The sequence below is a fragment of the Furipterus horrens genome, unplaced genomic scaffold (genome assembly GCF_987537825.1).
Source record: "Furipterus horrens unplaced genomic scaffold, mFurHor1.1.pri manual_scaffold_9, whole genome shotgun sequence".
Taxonomy (NCBI): domain Eukaryota; kingdom Metazoa; phylum Chordata; class Mammalia; order Chiroptera; family Furipteridae; genus Furipterus; species Furipterus horrens.
The window spans coordinates 89,917,530-89,945,391 of record NW_028327179.1 but is presented as its reverse complement, the minus strand read 5'-3'; the positions used below and the strand labels follow the sequence as shown (position 1 = coordinate 89,945,391).

Below are 27,862 nucleotides of genomic sequence, written 5' to 3'. Positions count from 1 at the left end.
ATACATTATACCAAAGCCAACTGTCTTGCCACCATCAAAATAGGTTCTGAATCCAAACACAAAGATGACCTCTGGTGTGCTCTTACACATTTCGACTAGTTTTTCCCGAATTCCTGTCTTAGGTACTGTTGCCTTTGCAGGGCGAAGAAGGTCAGTGAACTTCTGTTTCTGCTGAGGCTGTCTGTTGGTCATGAACTTACTGGTTGCTTAGTTACTGTGTTGTTCACTATGGCACCCAATCTTCAAGCAGCCAGGGAGGAAAAGAGTCACTTTTCTTTTTATCTTAACAGCATCTTTCAAAGAAGGGTTTTAAATTTTGATGAAGTTCAACTTATCCTTTACTTCTTTTATGGGCAGTAATTTGGGTGTTAGATTTAAGAATCTTTGCCTGAGTGACTAAAATTTTTTTGTATGTTTTTTCCTGAAGTTCTAAAGCTTTAGGTTTTACATTTAGATCTATAGTCCATTTTGAACTAAGTTTTATATAGTGTGTGCTATGTTCATATAGGGGTATCCAAATATCTTGACTACCAGTTCATTTTCATGATGGGTGATCATCCAACAGCTGCTCATCAATGAATGACTAACTGCACCAATAAAGGCTCATTCTGACATTCATGTACTAACTGGCAAAACTATAGTTTTGATCAAGATACCAGTACATGCACTGGTTACAGATCCCTCTGGAATCTGATCTTTCTGATGTAATAAAAGTCAACCAACCCTGGTGGAGGATTAATGACTAGGGAAATGGATTAGTATGGTGCTTGAAACTTACACTAAGCAGTTCTTAACTGAAAATAAAATCAAGACATAAATGCTGACGTATTTTTACAGTAAATTATAAACAATATAACTCCGGACAGTGGGAAGACCATGGACAAAGGCATGAAGGTGTGAATGGAGGACAGTTTCAGGGAATGATGGGGCTCCTTTGGGTCTGCAGGGATCACATGACAGAGCTTGAGGTGAACAGGGGGGAGGTCGGCTGGGGCCAGGCCGTCCTAGGCTTTGGAGGCTATCCAAGGACTCTAGACTGTGTGGAGCCATAGGGAGCCTCAGGAGGATGTTAGGAGGTGAAATGATATAATCGGGTAGGAGGAGCTTTCGCAAGATCCACTCTGGTGTAGTATAAAGGGTGGATTGAGGTGGAGAATGGAACAAAAGGGAAGTAGGGAGACTACTTAGGAAATTATGAATTTGAGGTGACAGCTTATGAGACCCTGAAGTGAGTGGCAGAGAGGAGAGATAAACACTATTTTAAAGGACCATCTTCCTCTCCCAAAACGGTTAGATGAAAAAGAAATTAAAGTAGTCACTGACAAATGTTAAAATTCTTTTTCAACTGTTCTTTATTTTCCATGTCTTTTGAATTCTGGCATCTTGTTGTTGACCTTAATATGACTTCGGCATGAAGGTTTTCTGCCAATATTGCTGAGTACACAGCAGGAGAGTTGAAATTTCAGCAAGTGCACACTTAGGATCCCAACAGTGACAGGCAGTTTGCTCTTCAACCTACTGGGAGCCCTGCTGCTGGTGAGAGTCTTGGCACCCTAGATGCAAATGGTAACTTAATTTTCTTCTTCTAAACTTCAAATCTGAAAGAATATGGAGCAATGTTTTATGGCTTCATCAAGTCCTTCATTTCTTGGGGTGTCATCTGCTTTATGTTTCAAATTGTGCAAAGGCACTGCTTGGTGGCTACATGTGACCTACAGTGACACAGGTAAAATGCCAAATGCTCTTGGATGGGTCCTTCACCACAGAACCTACTGGATTTGAGAACACTTTTGATTCAAACTTTAACAACAGTAAAGAAAAATATGGACTATGAATATAAAACTATTTGGGGGAATAAGACACATTTTTGGCATTTGAAGTCATTCTGGATTCTCACTAGCATGTCCCATTAATTTTTTTTGTCTCTTCTATCTATGCACTTACGACAGTGGCTTCTTGGGTGAAAATGTCAGAGACACTGACTAACCAGCCACTCTTCATTGTACCAGCACCTGGGCAACAGGAGCTAAGTTCTCGTCCTTTCTTACAGCGGGATGGGAATAAAACAAACACAGCTGATCATGACAACGAGGCTGACCCTGGCTATGCGGAACCTCTGTACGTATCTCTCAAATAAATGTAGTGAAATTCTGAGTGAAAACGGAATCCCTAAACCAATTCATTTTCTTTAACGAGAGGCAGGTTTTATTTGGGGAAACAGCACTTAATTTACCTGGGTTTGGTCTCAAGCCAGCTAATTCTCAAGAGTCACTGATATTTTTATTGAGCACCTATTAGGCAGCAGGACTCTTCCTGGTTCTCGGGCCATGACAACGAACAAGACACCCCTGATTTCTGCCTTCCGGGAGCAAACGGTCTCTCCCACAGTCACCCACTGTGGGTGCCCAGGGTACACGGTAGTCTCTACTTTAGCACTGTTATACAACAGCATAATGATTTGCTTGAAAGGCATCTTAGTCATTTTGTAAACTTATTCATGATCGATTGCAAAAATAAAATAAAAAGCTTAGTATGTGACAAGGAATGAATAAAGTGTGTGAACATTCACTATCTGAGCCAAACACGGCATGTTCTGTCTAGTTTTATATATCGTACTGTAAACGAAACAAAGACAAAATGGAGTATACTTATAAGAAAGCAACCTGAATGTTCAAATCATGTTAGATGAGGAGGTGAAGACATTCAATTTAGAAAATAGAAACATGTTTGCTGTCTGCAGTAAAACTCAGCTTTTTTTTGTTATTCATTCTCAAAATGATCTCTTTCTGTTTTTTGACTAATGTTAAACGAGATGGAGTGCTGGATGTTACAGCCCTGGACGGCTCCTTGTAAACTTAATAAATAATGACTACAACATGTTCAGCATCATAGAACAATACTGCTAAGATGTACAAAAACAGAAAGGGCAGAACAGGGGTGAAGGGTTTAAGAGATTTTACTCGAACGTGTTCAAAATAGCCCACTTGGAATGAACTATACTACAAGAAGGTGATTCTAAATGTAGACGACACCGTGTGCCCACAGAATCAACAGCACCTAATTCCAGTGTTAAAGGGTATTTCTTAGGTGTCCCACCAGTAGGGTAATCAGCTGGACTTGGGTCCCGGGAACCAGACCCCCGCGGTTACATGCTTCAACCAAGCAGAACAAGGAACTTGACCTAACTGTTATTCCTTTGAGCAATGACCTGGGGGATAGTGGGCAATTTTTGTCTATATGAGCTGTATTTCTGTCCAAGTTTCTGCACCTGCAGGAACAGGAATGCACCTGAAATGCTTTATAAACCCCCCAATCTCTAAGGTTGGGGCTGTCCACCTAAGTCCGGCTTGTGGACGAGTGGGCAGTCGCTGGCCAGCTAATAAAGGCTCTTTAAATTCTAATTTGGTTGTCTCCGACCGTTTGGTTCTCACACTTGCTCCACAAGATCCAGGAGCTATGACGGTAATGAGTTTGAAGTTCCCTTGTTCTTCTGCGCAACCCAGGTAACGGAGGCATCAGAATGCTACTGGGTGGTGTCTGTTTTCTTTCATGCCTATTGCATTTACCTAGTCATAGAAAACACCCGTCACCCTACAAATAAATAGAAAACAAATCTAAATATTATTGTATATCAAATTAGAAAACACAGAGGAAAAGCCTTATTTCTGGACCACTGAATGTAGGAAATGAGTTCAGAAATAATGCCGAGTAAAACAGATTTCAAACCTGCGACGCTCCTTCTCTTACTCCACCCATAAGGTGCTCACAAGCAATAAAGTAGTAACTCACGTGCAAGATAATGAAGAATAAAAAAGCAAGCAGCACAGAGAAGAAGTGGCGTGAGGAGTACATTATCAATCAGGCTTTGCCTGGGCTCACCAGAAAGATAGCCAAATTCTAACTGGAGTCCAGATGTATGAACCAAAGTCCCGTTTACATTTAAAAACTGTAAATCTAGTAAAGACTCCAAAAGAAAAGAAAATACTCTATCAACTTTAATAACACTTCATGGTCATCCAGAAGAAAATATATTGCTTACTATACACTTTTCAGTCCTAAGGTTTCTGATCCTGAAGTTTCTAAAGTCGCATCCACCTGCCTATTTGACATTGTTCCTGTACCTACATGTCTAATAAGCATCTCACACTGAACATCCCCCACATGGAATTCTTGATTTCCACCCCTCGCCCATCCCCCAACCTTTCTCCTCCCTCAGTGTTTCTCAGGGCAGCTAAGGGCCTTGGCTGCGACCCCAAAGCTGGTGGTCTCCTTGAGCCCTTTTTCTCTCACCACTTCCAGCCCCTGCACCCAATCCAATCTATCAACAAACTGTACCCCTTCAGAATGTGTCTCAGGTCCATCACACCTCACACTTCCGCCTGTCTTTTTGGTGCTCATAATCGGTTTCAGCTGGTCACTCTGCTTCCATTCATCTCTCTCCCTGAAATTCCTTTTCCATTTACAGCCAAAGTGATCTTTTAAAAATGTGAATGAACGTCTGACTCATTTCGCTTAGCACAATGCTCTCAAGACCGACACGTACTGTCTCAAACGGCAGTATTTCATCTTTGCTTATGGCTGAGTAGTAGTATCCCACTGTGCGTGTACCACGTGTTTCCCCACTCACAGACATGCTAAGAAAAGTAAGTCAGACGGAAGGAGTCCACAATCATCCCGCTGGACTCCTCTCTCCTCCAGCCCTGATACCGTCTCAGCAGAGTCTGAAACGGACACTCTTTTCCCCTAGGCTCCTTCTTACTACCTTGTCGAATTTTCTCTGAACGCTCTATCTAAAAAGACAAACAAACAAAATCCCACTTGCTCGTCAGCCGCAGCCACTCCCTGCGTTCTCCAGGACGAGAGCGCTGGCCGGATGCAGGCACTGGGGCCTGGCAAAGTGACCCGTGTGAATTTCAGGGTGAGTGTCAAATACGTAGACTTCAAAGGCTCAGGGCAAAAAATACAACGTATCTCATTAATAAGTTTTATGCTAATAACATATTGAAGTAATATTTTGGTTATACTGGGTTAAATAAATAATAATTTATGTTTCCCTTTTTTTTTCAAATGGGACTGTAAGACAATTTAAATTACCTATGTGGTTCCCATGTAGCTCACTTTATATTTGTTAGACAGTGCTACTTAATTCCATGACCCTTTTTTATAGGTTTAGTTGCCCTTATGAGTTACTGTGTAACTCATCATTTTCACAGTAACTCATCATTTTCCAGCATTTCTTGCAACTCTTGTCTCATCTTTCTTGCCTTGCTTCATGCTGATTCCCCTGCTTACAGAACCCCTCCTCACCTTCTTTGTTTGGTACCCTCCACCTCAATCTTTGGGCACTTGTCACCATGTCACTTTTCCAGGGACATGTCCTTGATCTCTCCAGCCCCAGGCTAGGTCAGGTGACCCCTCTGGGCTCTTTAGCCTTAGTGTTTGCTTCGTTCTGTACTGGCAGGAAATTGGTTCCATGCCCCATGGGCTGAGCATGTGTCACAGATGGATGTTTACACTGTGAAGAGATGCCTGGATCAGGAATGGCCTCTCTCCTGGGTCTCTGATTCTCCCTCAGTGGAGTACAGGCTAGTGCATGAACCTCCTTGCAGGGAGGGAAGTCCCTGGTTATTCCCTGGCCCTCCAAGTGCTGCTGAGAGGCCTACTTGTAACCCTGGTTCTCCATGCCCCACTCCGGGTTCCAGACTTGCCACTTGACTTTGCCCTTTCCCCTCCAAGAGTGTCACAACCTACCTGTCTTGTGTTCCAGAGCCTTTGATTATCCAATAAACTGCTAATGGAACAGGGTCATGAACAGACAGCCTCTCAGCTTACCTGCCTTCCCATAGGGGTTCCTTTAGTATGCATACATAGAGAATTTTAGATGTGTAATTGAAATTAATTATAACCCTGGCTGGTTTGGCTCAGTGGATTGAGCGTCGGCCTGCGAGCTAAGTGTCGCTGGTTCGATCTTCCAGTCAGGGCACATCAGAGAAGGAAAACTCTGATTCCAAAAAACCTCCTCTGCCTTGCGGTATACCTCTTCAGGGGAAAGGCTAAGGGAGTAAACCCCGACAGAAAATCCGGAGCCGGAGTCCCTAAGGTGGTTTGACGTTGTAGTCAACACCGGCAACTCCTGCGGCGCACCTGAACCCAAGCTGTATTGACTCCGTCTTTCCCTTGGATCCTTCAGCTGCGAAGAGAGGGGGGGTCTTCTGCATGGGCAACAGCAGACCCTCCATATCACCCTGCCCAGGCTCTGTAGCTTCAGCTTCACTGGAGAGGACACTCCAGCGTCATCGCAAGATGTCGATTCAACACGGGAGGAGACAGATACTGTGTCACTCCCGAGTCGGACTGCACAGCCATTCTCGGCGGTGCAGATAGACTCTTAAGAAGCTACACCATTGTCTCTCGAGACGGACGGCTGCCGATGAGTTGCCCTTATCTGAAATTATCTTTTTGTTTACTCACTGGCTGCTTCTCCTCATTAGAATACACTTCCTGGGAGCAGGGGCCTTGAGTGTTTTTTCCACGGCTATATCCCAACTTTTAGAACACTGCCTGGCACAGAGAATGCACTCAATAAGTATTTATTGAAGGAATGAACCAACAATGAAAGACCCTCTCGTCCTTTCCTCCTACCATTTCTGTATGTGCAGGAGGTTACCAAAGCTAAACAGAATAGTCTCCATGGCAGGGGAAGAAACAAGAGGCCAGGAGTACGGCATCCTTGAAACTACATGCATTTTCTTGAAGTATTATTTTAACTTAATCTCTTCAGTTGGGTTTTAAATTTTTGAAGGAAGGGATCACGGTTCCTGCATTTGTATACTGCCATCCTGATTAGCAGAGCACCTCAGTGAAAATATCAGTGTCAGTAAAGTCATCATAATCGCAAAGCCACCACATTCTGCATACTTACTATGTGGCAGGCATCGTATTAATTATGCCATTTATAAAACCCGTAAGTTAAGAAGTATTGTCTCTGTTTTTAAGTTGAGGAAACTGAGGCTTAGTGAATTTAATTCACTGTCTTAAGATTGACTAGTCAGCTGGTATAGACATTCAGCTCCAGGTCATTCTGATATCATGGGCCTTGCTAACCCTGAATCACCATATCCACAATACAATACGAGCTCAGAAAACTACCGAGTGGCTGGGTAAGGCTAAAAGTCACGTTCAGTGGAAGAAAAGGACATCATCAATAATAACCAAAAATGCTGGTGATGCTCCATGGAAATAAGCAAGTTGATTTATGACCCACAGTGTATTTCAATGTCAGTCTTGCGTGTTGCTTTTGCCATACCTGACTTCCAGATGTAGGACCAGCAAGCAGCGGTCGGCCATATCCTGGAAAGATTTGGCAAGCTCACTCAGAGTCTGCATGATCTGCTCAGACACCGGGGGGAGGTCCATGGTCATGTGACTGTCCTGCGCAGGAGACAGCACTGAGAAAAGGGGAGAGAACAACACCAATCATTTCACTAGATGCCCACAGATATTTTTTTAAAAGTGAAATGTTATTTTGTTGCTCAACATGTTGTTTTTACCCATTTAGCAAATGGTAGCATTGGCAGCATTAGGCATCCAAGACAGGATAGAAAATACTTTTCTGTCCTTGATTAAACATAGAAGCCCAGATGATTGTTTTGAATCTATTCGCAGGATGACAAAAACAGAATTTCAGAGTTGGAAATGACCTTAACAGACATCTGGCCCAACCACGTGGTCTATCCTGGTGTGATTTATACATCTGCAAGTGGCTGTTCAGCACACAAATGTTTGTGAAAGGAAACTCAATACCTTTTGAGGCAGCTGATTCCATCTCTGAAAGCTCTGACCATCCTGCATCAAGCCATATCTGTCATCATTAACTTCTTTTATTTAAAAAAACAGCAACAATTATTTATTTAATTTATATTTAGAGAGAGAGAGAGGAAGAGAGAGAGAGAGAGAGAGAGAGAGAGAGAGAGAGAGAGAGAGAGAGAGAGAGAGAGAGAGAGAGAGAGAGAGAGAAATTGATTTGTTGCTCCACTTATTTACACATCCATTGGTTGATTCTTGTATGTGTCTTGACTGGAGAGCGAACCCCCAACCTTGGGGTATTGGGATGCTACTCTAGCCAAATGAGCTACCTGGCCAGGCTATCATCATTATCTTCTAATTATTGGCTCTGATTCTGCCAACTTTATAGTCATTCTCATGTGTCAGTACTTCAAGTATTAAAGATATCTCCTTTGTCTTCCTTGAAGTCTTCCCTTTTCCAAGCTAAATATCCCCAGTTTGTCAACTATTCTTCAAATGAATGAACTGAATAATTCTACAGTTCTTATACTTCACCAACAAAACCACTGCAATTGTTGTATACCTCCCTTGAAATGTGGGATGCAAGACCAAACATAATAAATATTGCAGAGCAGTCTCATCTGCCTAGAGGGGGTGATCAATGCCTTTCTTCTCAATGCTACACTACTTGCTATAAACCTAAGGTGTCCGGGGGTTGGGGGGTGGTAGTGTGCTAGGTTCTACTTTCACTCACATGGAGCTTATAGTCAACTAAAGTCCTACAGACGTCTCCTTGGAAAGTTTTATAAAGCTACCTTCTACATCTTTCCCAGGTAACTGATAAAATATTTAATAGCACTTGGACGCTGTCTTCAGGAAAATAATGAACAGCAAAAATGTGAACTACATTTGTTTATGTCTAGACTTCTGTTGTACATCTAGTTCCCCACAATTTCTCCAAGGTCACCAAGAGTTAATTTGGCAATTTTATTCAAAAGTTCTTTTAAGCCCTGGCTCCGTGGGTTGGGTATCATCCCACAAAGTGAAAGGTCATCGGTTCGATTCCCAGTCAGGGCACAAGCCGAGGTTGTGCGTCAGGTCTCCAACTGGGGGTGTGCGAGAGGCAACTGACTGATATTTCTCTCACTCATTGATGCCCCTCTCTTTCTCTTTCTTCTTCTCTTCCCCTCTAAGAATATATAAGTAAAATCTTAAAAAAAATTTTTTGAAGTTCTTTTAGTTCTCTAGAGCTTCAAAGACTGGCCTCAAGTCCTGTCCTCACTATTTATTATGTGATTAAAAGCTAATTGCTTATATTCTGTGTGCCTCAGTTTCTTTTTCCATAAAATGGAGATAGCAGCACCTAGAACATGGAGTTGCTGTGAGTATTAAATAGGTTAATGTAGATAAAATACTTAGACCAATAGCACATAAAACTCACTCAATATTAACATAAATAATAAGCACAAATAATTCTTCTTCTTCATTAGCATGTGATTTGTCCAGGGTAAGAAGCTTAATTATAGCAACAAGCTACTTAAAAGATAATTCCATCCATCTTTAAGTTCAATTTCCATTTATCAGTATTTTTTGCTTTTCCACTGGAAAATTCTTCTCCTCATCAGAGGATGTGGTGTCCTAGGAGATGGCGAGGCACTACTGACTAAATGTTGGACTGTGTTCCCCTCAGAGTCAACATCCAGCTACAGCAGTGCCTACAGCTGTGGGCTCTCAGAGATGCATCTATTCCTAGGTCCTTGCCCAGCCCACAGTCGAGACCAGAGAGAGAGTCAAGACTTACGAGGCTAAGTTCCCCACTATGGAACCAGACTTTAATAAATGATCACAGCAAACATAAAAAAAAAAAGAAAAGTTCTGTTTACAGGAACTGACGTGCAGGAGGAGGGGAGTGCAGCAATGCAGATTTAAAATTATGACCAGCCCTGGCATCCCGACACGTTCAGCATCTCACTCTGCGGGAGGCTAGGTGTGGGACGTGACATTCACTCTCTGTGTTAACATTACTTACGTCGCGTCATCCCTATGTGAGACTGCTGCCTTCACAACGTTTTCATTTGGCAGGCTGGATGAAAGCAACCATAAGTAATGTGGATCGAATTATTTCAAAGCACTTTTGGGCTTTTGAGCTGCCGGAGTCCTCTGTTATGTGACACTGACCGTGGCATAGAGTGATACTATGTATTGATGAAAGGGCAGAAATCAGATCCTGAAGAAATCAGACTCATGGTCTGAGGTTCCAAGTTTCACAGCTGTTCCCACTTATCAGCAGGGGATACGTTCAAGACCCCAGTGGATGCCTGAGACCTTGAACGGTACTGAACCCTATACAGACTATGTTTTTTCCTATACATATACACCTTTCCATGCAAAGGAAGCGCTTGTAGCTTCCCTTTGGCATGTCCAAATCGCCAGCATCTTCCACCACTCTTGTGTTTTGGGGCCATCAGGAAGTAAGAGAAGGGTGACTTGAACACAAGCATTGTGATACCATGACAGGGGGTCTGGAAACTGAGAAGGCTACTTACTGAGTGACTAATGGGAGGGTGGCAAGCAGGATGGATATGATGGACAAAGGCATGAGTCACATCCCAGGCAGGGCAGAGCTGGGTGGCACGAGATCGCATCACGCTACTCAGAATAGCGCATACTTTAAAACTTATGAATGGTTTATTTTTGGAATTTTCAATCTAATATTTTTGAACTGCAGGTGCCTGCGGGTAACTGAAACCATGAAAAGCAAAACCACGGGTAATGGGGGACTACTGTACTAATATCCCAATCTCTATCAAAGGCATTCTGGACAAATTCTACTAAGAAGGTAAAAAAAAAACCCCACCTTATTATAGAAATATATCATTTCATTATGTGTAGCAACTGACCACTGCCAAACTGTGACATTTAAAAAAAAAAAAAAAATCCAAGTAGAGTAAGTTAATGGCAGGTTAAGCAGCCACGGTAAAACTTGCAATGAGTGAGGTAAAAAACATTTCAGAACAGCAACACACTATACATTTTGCCTGGCTGTAATCTATACCAAAACCAGAACAGTCTAGTAAAGCAATATGGAAAATGAGGCCCAGAGTTCCACTGCAAAGCTGGCTTGTGAGTTCTTGAGGGCCCACTGAAGTTTCTGAAGTTTTCTCAGCAAGAAGGAATACACCGGACATGGTAAACACGGGCAACGAGACAATGAACTAGCTCTTAAATGCCAGATGGAAATCTACAAAAAAGCAAGGCTGGCAGGATCTGCTGTTTGGGAGATTGTAGTCAAGATACACACACACACACACACACACTTGCACAAATCCTTTTTGAGGCTGTGTGGTCAGATATATATCTTGGGGATTGCTTCACATCGGCAGAACACACATATATTGTGGCCTTTAACAATACTAGTGCTTGATCATTGTATTAAGATATGCACTTTGAGCTGTTTTTCTAATACCGGGGGATAGGTCACGTCAGATCATTCACAATATCCCTGTTTCTCTTATAGCCACTGCATAAAAGCAGGCATCTTTGAGACTCCTAGCGAACTGTTTGTGGCAATATAACCGTGGCTTTCTATAATAAATTGATTGGTCTATGAGGAAGCTGACTCTCGGTGTCTGGGACAAACACTGCTTGTTAGGTGAACCAACAAGATATTTCCAATTTTCCTTTGCTCATTTCACTAGAGACTCCGGAAGTGAAAAGCTTGTATTCCCACCGTTGCCTGGTTTTTAGAGGTGGCTATGTGTCACCCTATGGTGAATGACCCTCTGAGTACTAGGGTCTTCTTTGGCAACTTGATCTAACGCTGGGCTAATTCTGCAACTCACCTTTTGACAGAGAAACAAAAGTATGGATCGGTGCCACTAAAATTTTCTGGATTTCATTCTGAAAAGTCTTCAATAGCACTTGTTCATCCTTCACTAGCGCTTGGCCAGCCCCTTTTGCTTTCTCAGCAACTGTTTCCCAGATTCACGCTGCTCTCCCCAGGCCCTCTGTCCTTGTTACTCTCTGTCCCTCCTCCCGTGAAGACCTCCGATTCTTAGCAAGACATCAAAAGAACTGTCGACCCTTGCTTTCTCTGCAGTCTTGCCTTCCATGAGCTCTTCTGCATGCCATGATCTGATTTCTGCCTTTGCCTCTTTGTTCAATAATTATTCTGATAATCACCAGTGATAGCCTAATTGCCAAAGCCCCTGAGCGCTTACCAGTATTAACCTCATTCAACATGACTGGCCACTTCCTCCTTGCAATTCTGTCTTCCTTTGCCTTTCTGTGGCACCACATTCCTCGGAGTGTCTTCTCACTTCTCTGACATTGTTTCCACAGTTTCCTTCACCCACAAATGCTGGTGTTCCCAAAGATACATATTTTTTCTGTTGGTCTCCCTGACTTGTCATGCTATATGTTCTCTCTTGAGTAAGCTCATCCGTTTTCATGGTTTCTGCTGTTACCTAGGAATTGATGGCTCCTAAACTTCGTTTGATCAACTCTTTGCCAGCTCATTTTACCAGTGCCTCCCAAAGGCATCTCACATGCAAGGTGCTCCGAGCTAAACGCATTATCTATCTCTAGCATCTGCTCTTTACCCTGAATTCCCTTTCTGTCAATTCAGGAATCTCAGCTGCAAACCTAAGAGTGATCTTTGAATCTCTCCTCTCCCTCACTCCCCTCAGCAAAGACCAATTCCTGCCAACTTTATATCACAAATGTTTTCTTAAGATATTTTGTATTTTCTATATCTACTGTCATTTTCTTGGTTTAGCGCTCACCTCTTCCATGGACTGAATAGTCTCCTGACACGATGACTTGTCCCTACCTTAATTCAATTCTCTATATTTAGCTAATTAAACGTGAGACAAGAATTATTTATCTAAGATACAAATTTGGCTATGTTGATTTTTTTGTAAGCACCAATGTTTTTAAATTAAATAGAGCAAATGATTTAATTGGCCAACATAACATGACAAATAATTCACATAACAACAGATTAATAAAGATCAGGATGGAGAAGGGACAACTTGCCATGTACAGCTCTTTCTCCTTAGTTTCTTCAGTATGTTCTAGAAACAGAGTGGGGGGGTAGGGTTGTAGTTCATTATAGCTGGCTTCCTGGGCTGTTCAAAACCAGTTTAAAGCAATTCTGGTCCATGTCTACAGCCCAAGCACTTTCCCTATAAATTCGGTTGCCTTTAGAAGTCACTAAAGTTTCATGAGGCCACCTTGCTGCAGCTGAGGCTTGCGGGTCTCTTTTCTACTGGCATAAAATCCCTGGCATATCAAATCCCCAGCATCTCACAAGGAAAACCAACATACAAACTGTCATGAAGAAGTAATCAGCGTAGTTCATTAGGGTGTCTCAAGTGGCTCCACGTCCTACTATTAACCAGACTGAAATCTGTTTAGGTCTTAAAATTAGTCAAAATTGGACTCATTCAGACCCAGAAGAGCATCTGTTTTCAAGGATGCAGCTGTTACACTTTCAATGGCAACTTACTGTGCCTTCTTTAATTGATTCATATGAGGCTGTCCTTGTGCATCTGCAATATTATCTAAAATTGTTACAATATGAGCTTAGACTGGTATCAGCTGTCATCAGAGTGGTAAATTGAAAAGGGAAAGATGGTTATCACAGCAGGAAAAGAAAGGTTAATTCTGTGAATTTGAACTTTTTAGAAGACAGAAAAACACAATAAGGAATGATCCCATGAGATTTTCTCACTGGAGAACGTTTTAGAAGATCACATTTTGGTACAATCTTTATATGACTCCTCTTCCTATTTGTACAGAGAAATGACAGACACCGCAAAATGATCTCCGCTTCAGCCTGGGTAAAATTATTTAATTCCCAATCTTGTTGAGAAAATGGTGGCAAGAGCATCTTCCTAATCCCTCCAACAATGTTATTAGGTTTTGTAAATAATTTTGAGAACCTTTGATTTTGTTAGCTGGATGATCTTTTAAAAAACAAAACAAAACGGGAATACCGATTAGGCCTGGGATGTTAAGAACTAATGGGGCCGTGACAGGAGACCCTCCATGTCTGCTCCTTCCTCTTGTTACATGCTCGTGGGATATGCTGCTATCAAGCCTAATGCTGGGGTAGACTTTAAAATTGTCATATACTGTAAAACCAGAGTTCCAAGTTGGAACTTTAATGCCAGCTAGCTCTCTCTTCACCTTAATTTTTCTGTACCACGAGCCTTACTTTTTATTCATTCCCTTGAATTATTTGCAAACCTATAAGGACTAATCTTTCCCCAACCCAGTGTTTTGTACACTGTAGGCACTTGGTAAGTATTTGTTAAATAAATTATTTAGCAATAAACCTACTGGTTTCAGGAATGGATATGTGACCTTCATGTGCTAAAGTATCTACTGTCTTACTAGCATCTAATTTGGATTTCCATAGGATGAAGATGTCCCTTTCTCCTCATCTAAGTAAATGGCTACAAGTTATAATTTCATGGTGACAGCCCTGGCTGGGTAACTCAGTTGGTTAGTGTCTTCCTGACACACCAGGTTGTGGGTTCAATCCCTGGTCAGGGCCCATACAAGAATCAACCAATGAATGCATAAATAAATCGATGTTTCTCTGTATTCTCTCTCTTTCTTCTCTTTCTAAAAATTAATAAACAAAACAAAAAAAATTCATGGTGACACTTTTTGATCACTCTTTCTCTTTCCTGGGACACATTTTTAAAAACACCTAGCTATTCTTTGTCAACAGTCCTAGCTTTAGCCAGCTTTATCAAGTCAATTATTTAGACACTCTTTCCCACCCTCCAAACAATCTATAACCTGGTTTTAAGATATTTTGCTATGTTTCTACATAAGGTTAGGTCATACCTAAGGAACATGCTTAGTAGGTTCTTTTTATTTTGCCTCCTATTTCAGAAGTAATGATTCTTTTGTCCCCAAATAATAACTATTGCTTTTCAGTGCAGATTTCCTCAGAAATTTTGGGTTTGAGCCAGCAAAGCCAACTGATTTTTGAAAGTCAAAATGTTGACTCAGATTGTTCCTTGACCTATAGGATTAGGATTGCAAAGAATGGGGACACAGAGCACATTGTTCAGATTAGATACCAGTCCTGCATCTATATGTATAACCAGCTCTGGAAATAGAGCCCACGCTGAGACATAATCCCTGATCAACGAATCCTTTTATACTTAATAGCCGTGCCTGAGAATGCGGAGCCTTCTCGCTGCTGCCTCTGGGAGGGAGCTCGCTTTTGTCCACTCTTACCGGGGAAGAAGGGCAAATGGAAGGAATTTTTTAAAAATTGGGGTTGGAAAAAGTGGAAGAAATTCCACTTTTCATTAACAAGAAGGAAAAGACAGATTAAGATGGGGGACCTTGAGGGTAAGGAGAAGCTGTCTTATTTATATTTGCTTTTCCAGGGCCTAGTCACCCAAATGATAATATATTTACGGTAAAGCAAAATTGCTTCCCGTGGGTACAGGAGGCAAAGACCTGCCTTCCTTGGTAGCATTTGTTATTTCAACGGTCATGTGTTCTAGCTTTCCCCCCTATTAATCACAAGCCTGTGGGCAACATAACTTCTTAAGTGTTCTTTGGAACATGTCTCTGTCATTCTTTTTTCTCCTTCTCTCCTCCAACATGTCTTCTATTATTACCCCAATTACAGAGAGTAACTCTTTGGGGAAGAAGAGATATGCTTGTCCCACTCACTGCCCAGGTAGTGACTCAAGTGGTGAATACCATTTATTTGAGAATGTATTATTATGAGGCCAAATCCCCCACAAATATCAGACTTTGATAAAGAATTTAACTTTAAGGAGCCTGCTTAAGAGTATATTTCATCTCTATGAAACCATACTCTTTTAAAAAATTTTTATTTATTGGTTTGAGAGAGAGAGAGAGAAACATGGACTTGTCTTTCCATGTATTTATGCTTTCGTTGGTTGATTCTTGCATGCGCCCTGACTGGGGATTGAACCCATCACAACTGCGGTGCATCAGGATGATGCTCTAAAGTAACTGAGCTAACAGGCCAGGACCTGAAGCCATACCTTTTCCTGCTGCTTCCCAGAGAAATAAAACTCATTCTTTCCCTTTTTTATGTCCTCTAGAACACAGTTCGTAACAACTCTAAGCCTCATTTTCCTCATTTACACAACTCAGAGTTGCCGTGAGGACCAAATGGGGGACTTGGCCCCGAGCAAGGTGCCTGCCACAGCACTGGAGACCACCCTCTGAACTCCCGTCACACGCTGCCTGCCCTTCTTGGCTGGCACGCTGCGCTCTGTGCTGCCGAAGGCACCCCTGGCAGAGTGTGAGACCCACCAGAACACAAGCAATACCTCAGTCTCCCTGGCACGTCTCACAGCCTCCACGCTTTCCTTACACTCAGCAATAATGCCTGTTGAACTTAATCTTTAAGGACAAATCCAAGTACTTTATATTCTTTTTTTCCATTATATCTTCCCAATGCCTTTAACCAAACATCTTCCAAACAGTTCACTGGCCTGGAACATTATTCTGCTTCAGGGTAAGCAGTTAAGCCCCAGAAAGGCTACGGGTGTTTGAACCTGAAGAATCTTCCCAAATACTGCCCTATGCAGTGGGAACGAAGGAGATTTGTGTAGGGCACACTGAGAGGAGCCACACAAAAATAAAAAGCGAGGGGGAAAGGAGAGCTATTTCCTTAGGTGGCCGCAGGATGAGAGGCCAGTTCTGAGCTAACGGCACACACGCGACACGGCACCGTTCCGCAGAAGGAAAAGCACACCCAGGTAACCATGCAGCAGCATTCCGTGGCAGCGACAAGCCTGAGCGCGCCAGGTCCCGCAAGACTTTAGCTTTAGGCTCCTCCCTCTGCACAGTGCAGACCAGCAGACACGTGGCTTTTCTGCATCGTGAGTGTCAGTACAGACCGCAGTCTCTTTGGGACCTGGGGGGAAACATTAATACTGATTTTTCTTTTATTCCAAATAATCCTCCCCGAGGCTTTGTAAAAACCTAATTATCCACTAAAAGGCGAGTCATGTGGCCAAATCAGCCACTGCCGGAAATGAAAATTTCTAGAAATGGGGGGAAAAAGCTGAGGCACAGCGCCTGTCCTTCTGTTGAAAGGCACAACCGTGGAACTGTATCAGATTTCCATGGACTTTGACAGCCTTTCGTATTTCTGTAAAACTCCGCATCAAAGAGCATCTTGAAGTGTTAACAAATACTTAACCGGATATTTCAGGTGAATAAGTGACACGGATGTAAGTTTTTGTAGAATTTGAGAGGCAAAAATATTATGTGGCAAGGAGCTAACGTTTATCCATGTTGTGAAAACAGCATCCTTCCAGCTTGGGCATTTGTAAATCTCCCAAAGAGCCCTAGGGGACGGCGTAGTCACTGTGTGAATTAGAACCATTGGGCCTGTTTACAAACGGGGAAGCTGAACCAAACAGAAATAAAGCACGTTTTCCAATATGACACAGCAAATAAGTGCCACAAATAAAGACAGAACTAAAGGACTTAAATTGAAAGTCCCGTATGGGGTCTGTCTTCAATTTATCTTTTCCCAGTTGCCTTTTGCCCTGAGTTTCCTCTTCAGGCAGCCTGTATCCTTCATAAATTTAGACCCAGGTTGAGAAAGAATCATTACCTTCTCAACTGAGAGCAAGTACAGCCTCACTTTTATCCTTGTATCCCCAGGATACAGTGCAGTTTCTGGAGCCAGCAGGTGGCTGTCAAGTACAGTGAACAGGAAGGTGCCCCTTGCAGACCAGACAGACCTGACTTCAAATTCTGACTGTCTCATAGCATTTGGACAGAGTTCTCTTTAATAGACTGTCTGTAAAAGGAGGATTATCATACCTAATTCATAGCATCCTGGTGATTAAATAAGAAAATAGAAAAGTGCTTAGAATAGGGTTTAACACACAAGTGCTTAATATATGACAATGACTGTTATGACTACTTCAATCATTTATTCAATATAAATGTGTTCGATAAATAAGTAACAAAACCACAGTCTCCTCCTCCTCTATTTCTAGCTTTAAGTACGCTTCGGAACAATCAACTTTGCTTTATACATTTAGTGACAAATCCTGAGGAGCTACTGTGACTGCAGAGCAAAGCTGGCAGAATCTTAGAATCCTTAAAGGTGTGTGGACAACACACAGACAACCGACTTATCTGGAAGACAGAGCTGAACTTGCCACCAAGTACACAATCATGGAGACCAGCCGTGTAGTTGGCACTGGCTTCCTTTGAAGCATGTTGGAAGTAAGAAATAGAGGCAGAGCTGAGTTGCTAACGCGCGGGGTAGGATTTGCAGGTGTAAACGTGGCTAAGAGAATTTCTAGTCAGTGAGAAGAAGCATGGCCATTTCTCCGGGTTGTGGTAAAAAGGTAACGGTTATGTACCGCCCCTGTAATCTTGCTTGGGACAGACACTCCTTGCAGGCAGAATGGATGAGCTGGTGCCGTACACACATCGACTGATGTCTTGTGAAGGTTAATAACATACAGCCATATTTCTGTCTTTGTACATTAGTAACACATGAACACTGTTCACACACCCAATCCAGTCTTGCTATATAATCCCTAGAATAATTAAAAGTTCATATAGAATCAAGTTTCCTAAAAACCAAAAGATAAATCATCTGTTGTTATGCCAGTTAAGGATAAGCTCCATAGAAAGGCAATCATTTTATCTGTCGGGTAATTATAATATTAGAATATTACCTCAAAATCTAAAATATTTTCTTCCCCTAAGAAAAAAAGATACGAGTGTTCTCATTAATTATGAACCCGATTTCTCTATCTAAGACAACGTTTCGTGTTGATGGGCTACCTATGTTTAGGCTCGGAAAGGGGTTAAATTCTGATTCAAACACTTATTAGCTAAATAACCTTGGGCAAACTGTGAAACCTGTGAATCAGCAATAACAATTTCTGTCTGGGAGGGTCATTGTAAGAATTCAATGAGATAAAACACACCAAGCATTTGGAACAATGCTTGGCATGTAGTCGTCGTCGTCGTCGGCAGCCGTCCGTCTCGAGAGACGATGGTGTAGCTTCTTAAGAGTCTATCTGCACCACCGAGAATGGCTGTGCAGTCCGACTCGGGAGTGACATGGTATCTGTCTCCTCCCGTGTTGAATCGACATCTTGCGATGACGCTGAAGCTACAGAGCCTGGGCAGGGTAATATGGAGGGTCTGCTGTTGCCCATGCAGCAGACCCCCCCTCTCTTCGCAGCTGAAGGGTCCAAGGGAAAGACGGAGTCGATACAGCTTGGGTTCAGGTGCGCCGCAGGAGTTGCCGGTGTTGACTACAACATCAAACCGCCTTAGGGACTCCGGCTCCGGATTTTCTGTTGGGGTTTACTCCCTTAGCCTTTCCTCTGAAGAGGTATGCCGCAAGGCAGCGGAGGTTTTTTGGAGTCAGAGTTTTCCTTCTCTGTTGGCATGTAGTAACTGATCAGTAAATCTACATTTCTGTTGTTGGACCTCCTGGTGAGGACCCCGGAAGACTGAAACTCCTAGACTCATCTCATTACTCAGCAAAAGAACTTGCAAAACACTGGAGCACCGTGGGCTTTGCTGTTCTCATGACCAGGGGACAGAAAGAAAACAGTGTGTTGATATATTAAGACATTTACACTGTGTAAACTCATGACCTTTGACTTTAAAATAAGGAGTCACAAAACGATCAGCACATTACAGAATTGTGGAAATGCTCCAGAAAGACCAGCAGGAGAAAAAGGGGATTAACAGTGGCAGGTTTAAATTTTATCCTCTCTACAAAAGAGAAGGGTAACTTTCTTCCGAGTTGTCAATGTAATAAAAGAGGTGGCATTTCAGGGAGGCACGAGGAAGTGGCGGTTTGGGGGGGAAGCCAGGAGTGATGGCACTAAGAGCTAAAATAGTGTGTTCTATGTTATTCTGAGGGAGGCAGGGCGGGGGTCTGTCTTCAAGGGGAGGGTGCCTGCAGAGCTTGGTCTTACAGCAATGTGAACTTACGAGCTACTTTCGCAATGCAGAAGGATAATGGAGAAAGCTTTGAGGCCGTTTTCTGTTGTTGAGAGCTCAGTTCTGCTTACTCAGACAGGGCCTGAGAGGTCCTATTTATATTTTGATTTGGAATCAGCATGTATTCCTCGGTCACAGTTTATTTTCCTGCTGCCGAAGGCACTGTGAGGAGAGCAGAGAATACATGCGGCGGGGTGGAGTGGTCCCTATGATACAGGAGGGGAGTAATGATTATGGATCTATATAACCATGACATTTTGACCTGAAATGATAGACATTATTTTCGCTTGAGGAGACAGAAATTGTGTTATAAGTTATTTCAATACGGACATCAAGACACGGACAAGTTACGACTTTTATTAAGGCTACAACAGCTGAATTGGGCTTATTTTGTAAAGATGAGTTTTACATTTACTACCATAGGAGATGTGTTATTTTATTTGCTTTCTTGGGAACATATTCCCCTTGCTAATACCCTATATTAAATTTACTATAGAAACTGAGATAGGAAAATACCTTGTGCCCTTGCCTATTGTCAACTCAGCATCATCTCCAGCCCCTTTCCTGGCAGCTGGGGACCACAGGGATATAGAATATGTTACAGGAACTATATTTCCCCAACTTCTTGCCAGCAAGGTTCTGGGTTTACATTCTGGGAGCGAGAGGAGCTCCCTAAAGTGAAGGGGAAGGCCTTGTTCTCTTGGGCAGTGGCAGAGAGAGACTCGGGCGGGTGGCACGCAGGGTCAGGCAGGTGGCACGCAGGGGCGCCTCTGTAGCATCGCTTCCTCACCACAGGCGGTGGGGCTGTTGGCACATGGCCTGCCCTTCCTCCTCTCCTGCAAGCCCGAGGCTGGCTTCCGTGCTCTCTGCTTCCACTGAACTATATTGTCTAAGCCCTTTAAACAATTTTTAAAACATCTAATTCCATGCATGAAATTCCTTCTTGCTTGAAAAACCTAAAAGTGGTTTCTGTTTTCCTGACTGAGTCTTGATGAATAAATATAAGCTTCTACTCAGGAGCTGTTTCTGAGCTCAGGCAACTCAGATCTCAGAGGACACCTAGAGCCGGAAGGAGTGGGGCAAAGGGTCACGAAAAATGTGCCTCCTGGACACGGTAGGATGGGCTGGCCTCACGTTCTGTGAGCCTACTACGCACTCACCCATGAGCTCATCAGAGCGCTCTTTGGATGCTGTACCTACAGACGGTGGAGGAGGCACACTGAAAAAATTCCAGTTCTGGCTCCACCACCTAATAGCTTAATGGTCCTTGGGTGAGTTATTTCATCTCCTGCGCCGGTTTCCAGGATGTAAAAATGAGGATAATTATGGTATCCACTTTAGGGGTGATTGTGGTGAGGATTAAATAAGAGAGAGAGAGAGAGAGAGTGAGAGAGAGAGAGAGAGAGAGAGAGAGAGAGAGAGAGAGAGAGAGAGAGAGAGAGAGAGAGAGAGAGACACCCTGGCATAGAGTATTTGATATTTTATTCTTGGTTCAAATTTTATGCCTGAAGTCTTCCCCACCCCTCACCATGAACTAGTCCCTTTGACCATGGGATCACACCTGTATTTTCCCCAAATGTCTGAAAATTTAGCTTTCTGAAAACTAAACACCCAACTACACCTGGTGTTTACTTCCATTACTGTGTAAACTCCAATATGACATGGTGGCATTCTCCAAATACTTTAAAATTTTTTACTTTCCCAGTCAATGCTTCTTTTTGGCCCAATTAAGTACTACAGGATATTCGATCTCTACATTTTTCCCTCTTGAGGAGAAAAAAATCATCCAAAAGACAGGTCAAAACACTTACTTCTCACCCTATTTTGGCTGAATTAGACTCTGCATCTGCGGGGTCAATGGACATGGCCCTCCTCCCTCCCATGACTGAGGGCTGGTCAGACTGCCCTGGCCAGAAGGAGTGTGTATGGTTTGGGGAAGGCTCCTTATCTCCTTTTGGGAGTGTCTTCCAGTCCTTTTCTTTACACCGAGGTAACGTAGTTTAGAGTCATGTGTAGGACATGTGCCTGCTTTGTCTGGGACCCCTTAAAACAAGTGTCAGACATGAGTGTGCGGCCTCTCTCCCACCAGCCGTAATGTGAGTAATTAACGGCATGTCCACATCTGCATAAGCTCCCCAGTTTGGGGCTCCTGCGTTAAACCATCACTACTGTCCTCACACCAGCAGCGTTATTGTATCAAGAAAGCATCCTCCACCATGCCCAGGTGGCTCCGCTGCTTGGAGCACTGAACAGTAACCAAATAGTTGCCAGTTCGATTCCCAGTCAGGGCACATGCCTGGGTTGTGGGTTTGATCCCAGGTCCGGGCAGTACAGGAGGCAGCCAATCAATGCTTCCCTTACATCAATGTTTCTTTCCCTCTCTTCCTCTCTCTCTAAAAAGCAATGAAAAAAATGTCCTTGGCTGAGAATTAAAAAAAAAAAAAAAAAATGGCATCCTCCATAGCTTATGTCTCATTAAGTGGTCTGTAGTTTTTACATCAATATCACTTGCTTCTTCCTTTCACATTTGTTTTAATCTTCATCCGAATGTTGTTTCTACGCTCTTCTCAGAGGGTCGCCATAAAACATCTCTCCTACTTGGCCCATTAGCAAGGGTGGTTGCTACCCAGCTGTGCTTTCCTCCACATGAGATCTAAAACTCAAAATAAACGTACAGGGATTTCTACAGGGTTTTAATTTCTTTGGGTGCTGCAATGGTCTGTTTTGTACTCTGCCGTTCTTTTAGGTGAAAGCGCTAGCGCACACAGCAAAGATATTAGTAAGAAGTGGGGGAGGGGAAAGGCAACGGAGCGAAGAAAAATAGCCTTTGCACGTAATGAAGCACTTCTGATATTTTGAGTTGATTAAAATGTGACTGTAATTGTTTTTGTTATTTTATTTTTAAATTAAAAAATTGTTTTTCAATTACAGTTGACATGCAGTATTATTTTAGTTTCAGGTGATGAGACATTGATATACTTTATGAAGTGATCGCCCCGGTAAGTGTAGTACCCTACCTAGCACCATACGTAGCTACTACAATATTATTGAGTATATTGCCTGTGCTGTACTTTACTTGTTTTTATGAGGTAAAGAAACAACTTAATGATGAGAGAGAGAAGCAAAAGACTTTCTAATCCAGAAAGTAAAAAGCATGTCCAAAGAATACCAAAACAGAGTTTCAAAAGGAAATAAAGTACTGGAGATGAAAGACTGGGAAAAATCTGTCATACGAGAAAGCAGAAATCACAGAGTGGACAGACTAATTGTCTATTGCGGAAGGTTGCTGAAGAAGGTAAGGGGTAGCATATGAGAAGGAAAAAGTTAGAGAAGCCGAGTCAAACTCCTTGTGAGCTTAATGAGAAGTGACAGGTCGCCAAGATGAACCTCCCTGCTCTGTCGCTGGCTAGGCACGGTTCGTATTTTCACGCTTCAGTTTTTCCATCTGTAAAATGGGAATGAAGATGCTAGCTTTCACTCAGAAAGGGTCTGTGGGAAGTAACCAATGGATGACGACAATACAAATTACACATATATAGTGCTAGGGAGTTTCTGCTGGGGACCCAACTGCAAAATCAAAGGGAAAGGGAAGAATATAATAAATGGACAGAATAACTCGAGAGCTTCCTTGGCGCCCCTGGACCGCTTGTTCTGATGAAGGGAGGACAGCTGCCCGGCCAAGCTCAGAAAGGCACGGAAACTAATTTGAGATGAGCTGTGATAAGCAGGGCTGGCCTGGGTCCCCATCAGGTCGGTAAACAGGACTGATGAAGAGAGAGCAGACTGCTGCAGGTGATAAAGAACCAGCTAAACACTCTATTAGTTTTTCATTTTGTGAGTTAATGTGCTTTATGGCGAGTGTACACTAACCAGTAATGAATTGTCTCCTTAGAACTGCCCGGGGTCCTCCTCTCTGCCTCCGCAAGGAGGCATATGTTTCACATGGAAATGAGCACTTTTAAGGAGGCAATAACTCCTTTAAAAGAAGCCTGTTTCCAATTAGTTTCTGCAAACATCCTGCCTTACGAAATTTTGCCTCTTTTCTTCCTTTCTTCTTCTTTCCCTCCCCATCTATCTAATAGAAATTAAAGGAAAGAGTGGCAAAAACAATCCTTTATAAAATTTTATAGCTAGAGAGATAGATCTGATTGACTTCAGAGTCCAAATTTGAGCTGGGAATATTTAACAGAACAACAACTCTGAAGTCCTGGTAGACTTCTATAAGCATAAAGAGAAATCAATCTCTTGCTAGTCAAGTCTTGCACATTAAGCTTGATGATTGGGTTTCCTCCATTTGCCAGGGTCCTCTAAACCTCATCTACCCCTGCAGAATTAGAAAGCCAGGCCTGGGCGTCTAAGGCACATAATCGTTCTTCCTTTCTCTAGGGTTTACAGCCGTTATAACTCACAAAGGGCTGCACAGTTAGAGCTGAGGTTCTCTTTTCAGCCTTTAACCAGCCTCCCTGTGGGATCTCCATCTAGAAAACATTTCTAAGGACAATGCTTCTGGGGAAGACCAGGCCTGCCTGGCTTGGAGTTTTCTGCTCGTGATGCTTTTTGCTCTGTGGTTGACAATCTTGAACCAGTGAAGTGTATACTGATAAAACAAAACTAGGTTTTGCTAAAAGCCGAGAGCAAGATATTGTTATTTCTTCAACTTAGCTGGCTTTCTTCTTTAATATAAAAAGTTCATATTGAGGAGGCTGTATTGTATTTGGACATAAAGAACCAGAGAAGCCAGGAAGCCTGAGTTCCATGGCTGGTTCTCTCACTGATTTTTCTAACAGGGTTTTGGATTTATTTTCTTCCCCAAAGATTTATATACTGCTTATTTTCCCAAGAACTTGAAGTTCTTTCTCATATATTACCTCCGATTAGCCTTGCAGATTTTAATCAAAAAGATTTCACAGGGGCATAAATACAAATGAAAACAATCTCATAAAATATATGATAAGTGTCTATTTCTGAACATACCGTTCTCAACATTCATCCCTTCAAGATGAACTATGTACGCTCTTCTTTTCTCCATCTTCAATATTTCCTAGGAAACTGTATTAAAAATAAAACAAACACCTCTGTGCTCATTTAACCACTCAACTGCAGGCATGTCTCCTGTAGGTAACTCCTGTTTTATGCAGAGAATGGCCTCACTAGGCTGTGAGGTGCAGAAGGCCTGGACCACATTATCTTCTGTTCGCCACCAAGTCCTCATGCCCAGCTTGGTCCTGGGCCCAGAGCAGGCTGAATGACTGAAGGGACAGAATGGACAAAGGGACAATGTCCTGTCCTGCTCAGGGATAATTTCACCCTCCTATTTCTGTTCATGAAAGTTCTCCTCTTTCTGTTTCGACACTTACTATCACAGATTCTTCTCTAAAAATATAAGTGTGAGATCCGTCTTTCCCCCACATCCTTGACCCCACAGTTACCCCAAAGTTAGGGGCCCACAACTTCTATTATTTGTCACTTTCCTGTCTGTTGCATTCCCTGCCAGAAATACTCCCAAGCGCTGGCCTTTCTTTTGCCCCTGGACTATCTCTAGTCTAAAGAGACATTTCTAAGTGGTTACAATCCTGGGTTCCTCTGTGGAATACATTTAATAATTTATCATATTACAATAGTACGTAGTTACGTAAGTGAGGCTGGTGGGTTTCTTTTTTGGCCAATCAGCATTTATTGCACGTTTAAGAGGATAGTCTAAAATATGCCTTAACACTAAAAGGCATTCAGAGTTGGTTAAAAAAAAAAAAATTCTGAGCCTTTCAATGTTCTGAGCCCTTTAAACATGGGAGACCACCCTTTGCCCCTGACAACCTTTCTGTGTTATCTGAGGCAGGGGAGTAAGATGAGGCACAACTGCAGGGGTGGCAGCTGGGGGCCACCTGGTGGAACAGGAGCCATGGGAAGTAGCCACGGGCTTCAATGTCCCTTCCCTGGAATCATCTCTTTATAGTGCCTGCCGCCCTCGTGTCTCCAAGCCCGGCCTGCATGTGCAGCATGTGAAAACATACTGGAATCCTCTTCAGATCATAACACATCTGCTCTAAGAGGCTGAATGAGAGATGCCAGAGGAACATTAACTCAGAATTTCCTAACTTGAGTGCAATTAAAATCTCAGCCACAGTGCGGAATTAATGTAGCCCTTTGCATTTTAAATACATATTTTAATTAAATGACACCCATCTGCAGAATATGAGACTGCATTTTTATTGAGGATTTCAAATGATATAATCTGTTCCTCTGAAGCGTAAATGGCTCGGTTCATGTTTCCAGAAACCTCAAAAGAATTATATGGATCTCGCACAAGCGCATGTGGGGACACTCAATTTTGCTTAAATTTAAATCTGTTTAACGAGCATGGTAAGTGTTGTTTGTGTGCTAAGGTTTAGATTCTGCATGAAAGTGACAGAAAATAAGAGCACAGCCCTTGGAACGTGTTGGATCATTTCTGTGGAGAGTCTGTGAGGAGGAAAGACAAGATCAAGGGTGTTTCACCTCTGCCCTGGCTGGGGCTGTGCAGTCTCGGAAGGAATCTTTTAACTCATTTAACCTAATGAGAAGCGTCATCTAAGGCAAAAGGTATCAAACTACTACTAAAATACAGAAAGCACAGCCACCGGGAACTGCGTAATGACTTCTGACACAAGATTTTGAGGAGGTGTAAAGTTTCTAGGAAACTTAACTACTGTAACCAGAAGCAGAGGGCAAACGCATTCTTTCCTCTTTAGAATTGCTATTTAGTGTCTTAGCCCAATGTGTTTTTTTTTTTTGACCTGGATCTTCACATTCAGTGTGTTTTTCAAGATAAAGTCCTAGAGGAGGCAGGAGGTAACCTGGATTCTAGACCAGACCCTTGGCTCAGTTTTGTTGTCCTTAAGGGCAAGAACGTAGCAAAGTGGTCTTGAGGGTGGGCACACAAGTCCAACGACGTGGATTTAAATCCTGCCTCCACCATTCTCTGAAACCTATATAATTTCATTAACCAATATAACCCCAATAAATTCAATTAAAAAAGACCAGATAAATGCTACTGACATCTAAGATCATAGAGCACCCCACATTTCCCCCTGTACAACAGGTTTGTTTTTCTGGTGCTAATAACCATTTTCTTTTTCTTATTTTTTTTTTTTTTTTGTGTGTGTGTTGTTTTTTTAAAACGTACCTTAGGGATCATTCAAACCCATATACTTCCCTGATTTGGACAATTCCCCTTTCAATAAATCCAGACACATTGGTTATTCTATCAACATCGCCTTTTTTTAAAAAGTGAATTTATTGGGGTGACATTGCTTAATAAAATTATATAGATTTCAAGTGTACAATTCTATCATACATCATCTGTGTATTGAACTAGGTGTTTACCACCCCAAGTCAGGTCTCCTCAACATCATCTTCCTAAACAAATCTCTCCTGACACCCTCTGAACTGCTCCTCCCTGTGTCTGTCCCAGAGCCGCCATCTTGGTATCTCCTGTCATTATCATTTGGGGTTCTTTCTTTGTTGAATCTCCATTCCTATTTTTAATGTAAACTCCTTCGGTGTGGCAGATCTGAGGAAAACTGCTGGGAAAGGAGGTTTTTTGAGACCTTGTACACTATGTTTGAAAACGTTTAAATTCTTTTCTCACACTGAGTGCGGTTGCGTATCTAATTTCAGGTTGGAAATTCGATTCTTAGAATCTATAAGGTATTTTTCCAATGTCTTCTAGCATCCGGTGTTACCTTTGAGGAGTCACTGCTTTTCTGCTTCTTGATTCTTTCTATAAAACCTTATTTTTTTCCCCCCTGAACAGTTGTAGAATTTTTTCTTTAATTTGAGGGTTCTGTAATTTTTGCGATGGTTGCCTTACTGCGAAGCTAGGTCTATTTTCATCTATTACCCTGGGCACTGGGCCCTTTTAATTTGAAAATTCATGGGTTTTGGTTTGGGAAATTAAAAAAATTTCTTTGATGACTCTCTTCCCTTTATTTCTCTCTGTGGCCCTATTGTTCAGTGGTTGGACATACAGTGGTGCTCCATAGAGTCTTCTTTATTTTTTCCCCTATTTTCTATTTGTCTTTATGTTTCC

General features: G+C 42.4%; 1 protein-coding gene across 1 annotated transcript in view; it reads right to left on the bottom strand.

Annotated features, from left to right (window-relative positions):
• EXOC4 (exocyst complex component 4) overlaps window positions 1-27,862 on the bottom strand; it is a 689,199-nt gene that overhangs the window by 54,316 nt on the left and 607,021 nt on the right. The window contains exon 15 of the mRNA XM_090287528.1: window positions 7,307-7,448. Coding sequence (XP_090143654.1) covers window positions 7,307-7,448 — 142 coding nt within the window. The remainder of the gene's footprint in view (window positions 1-7,306; window positions 7,449-27,862) is intronic.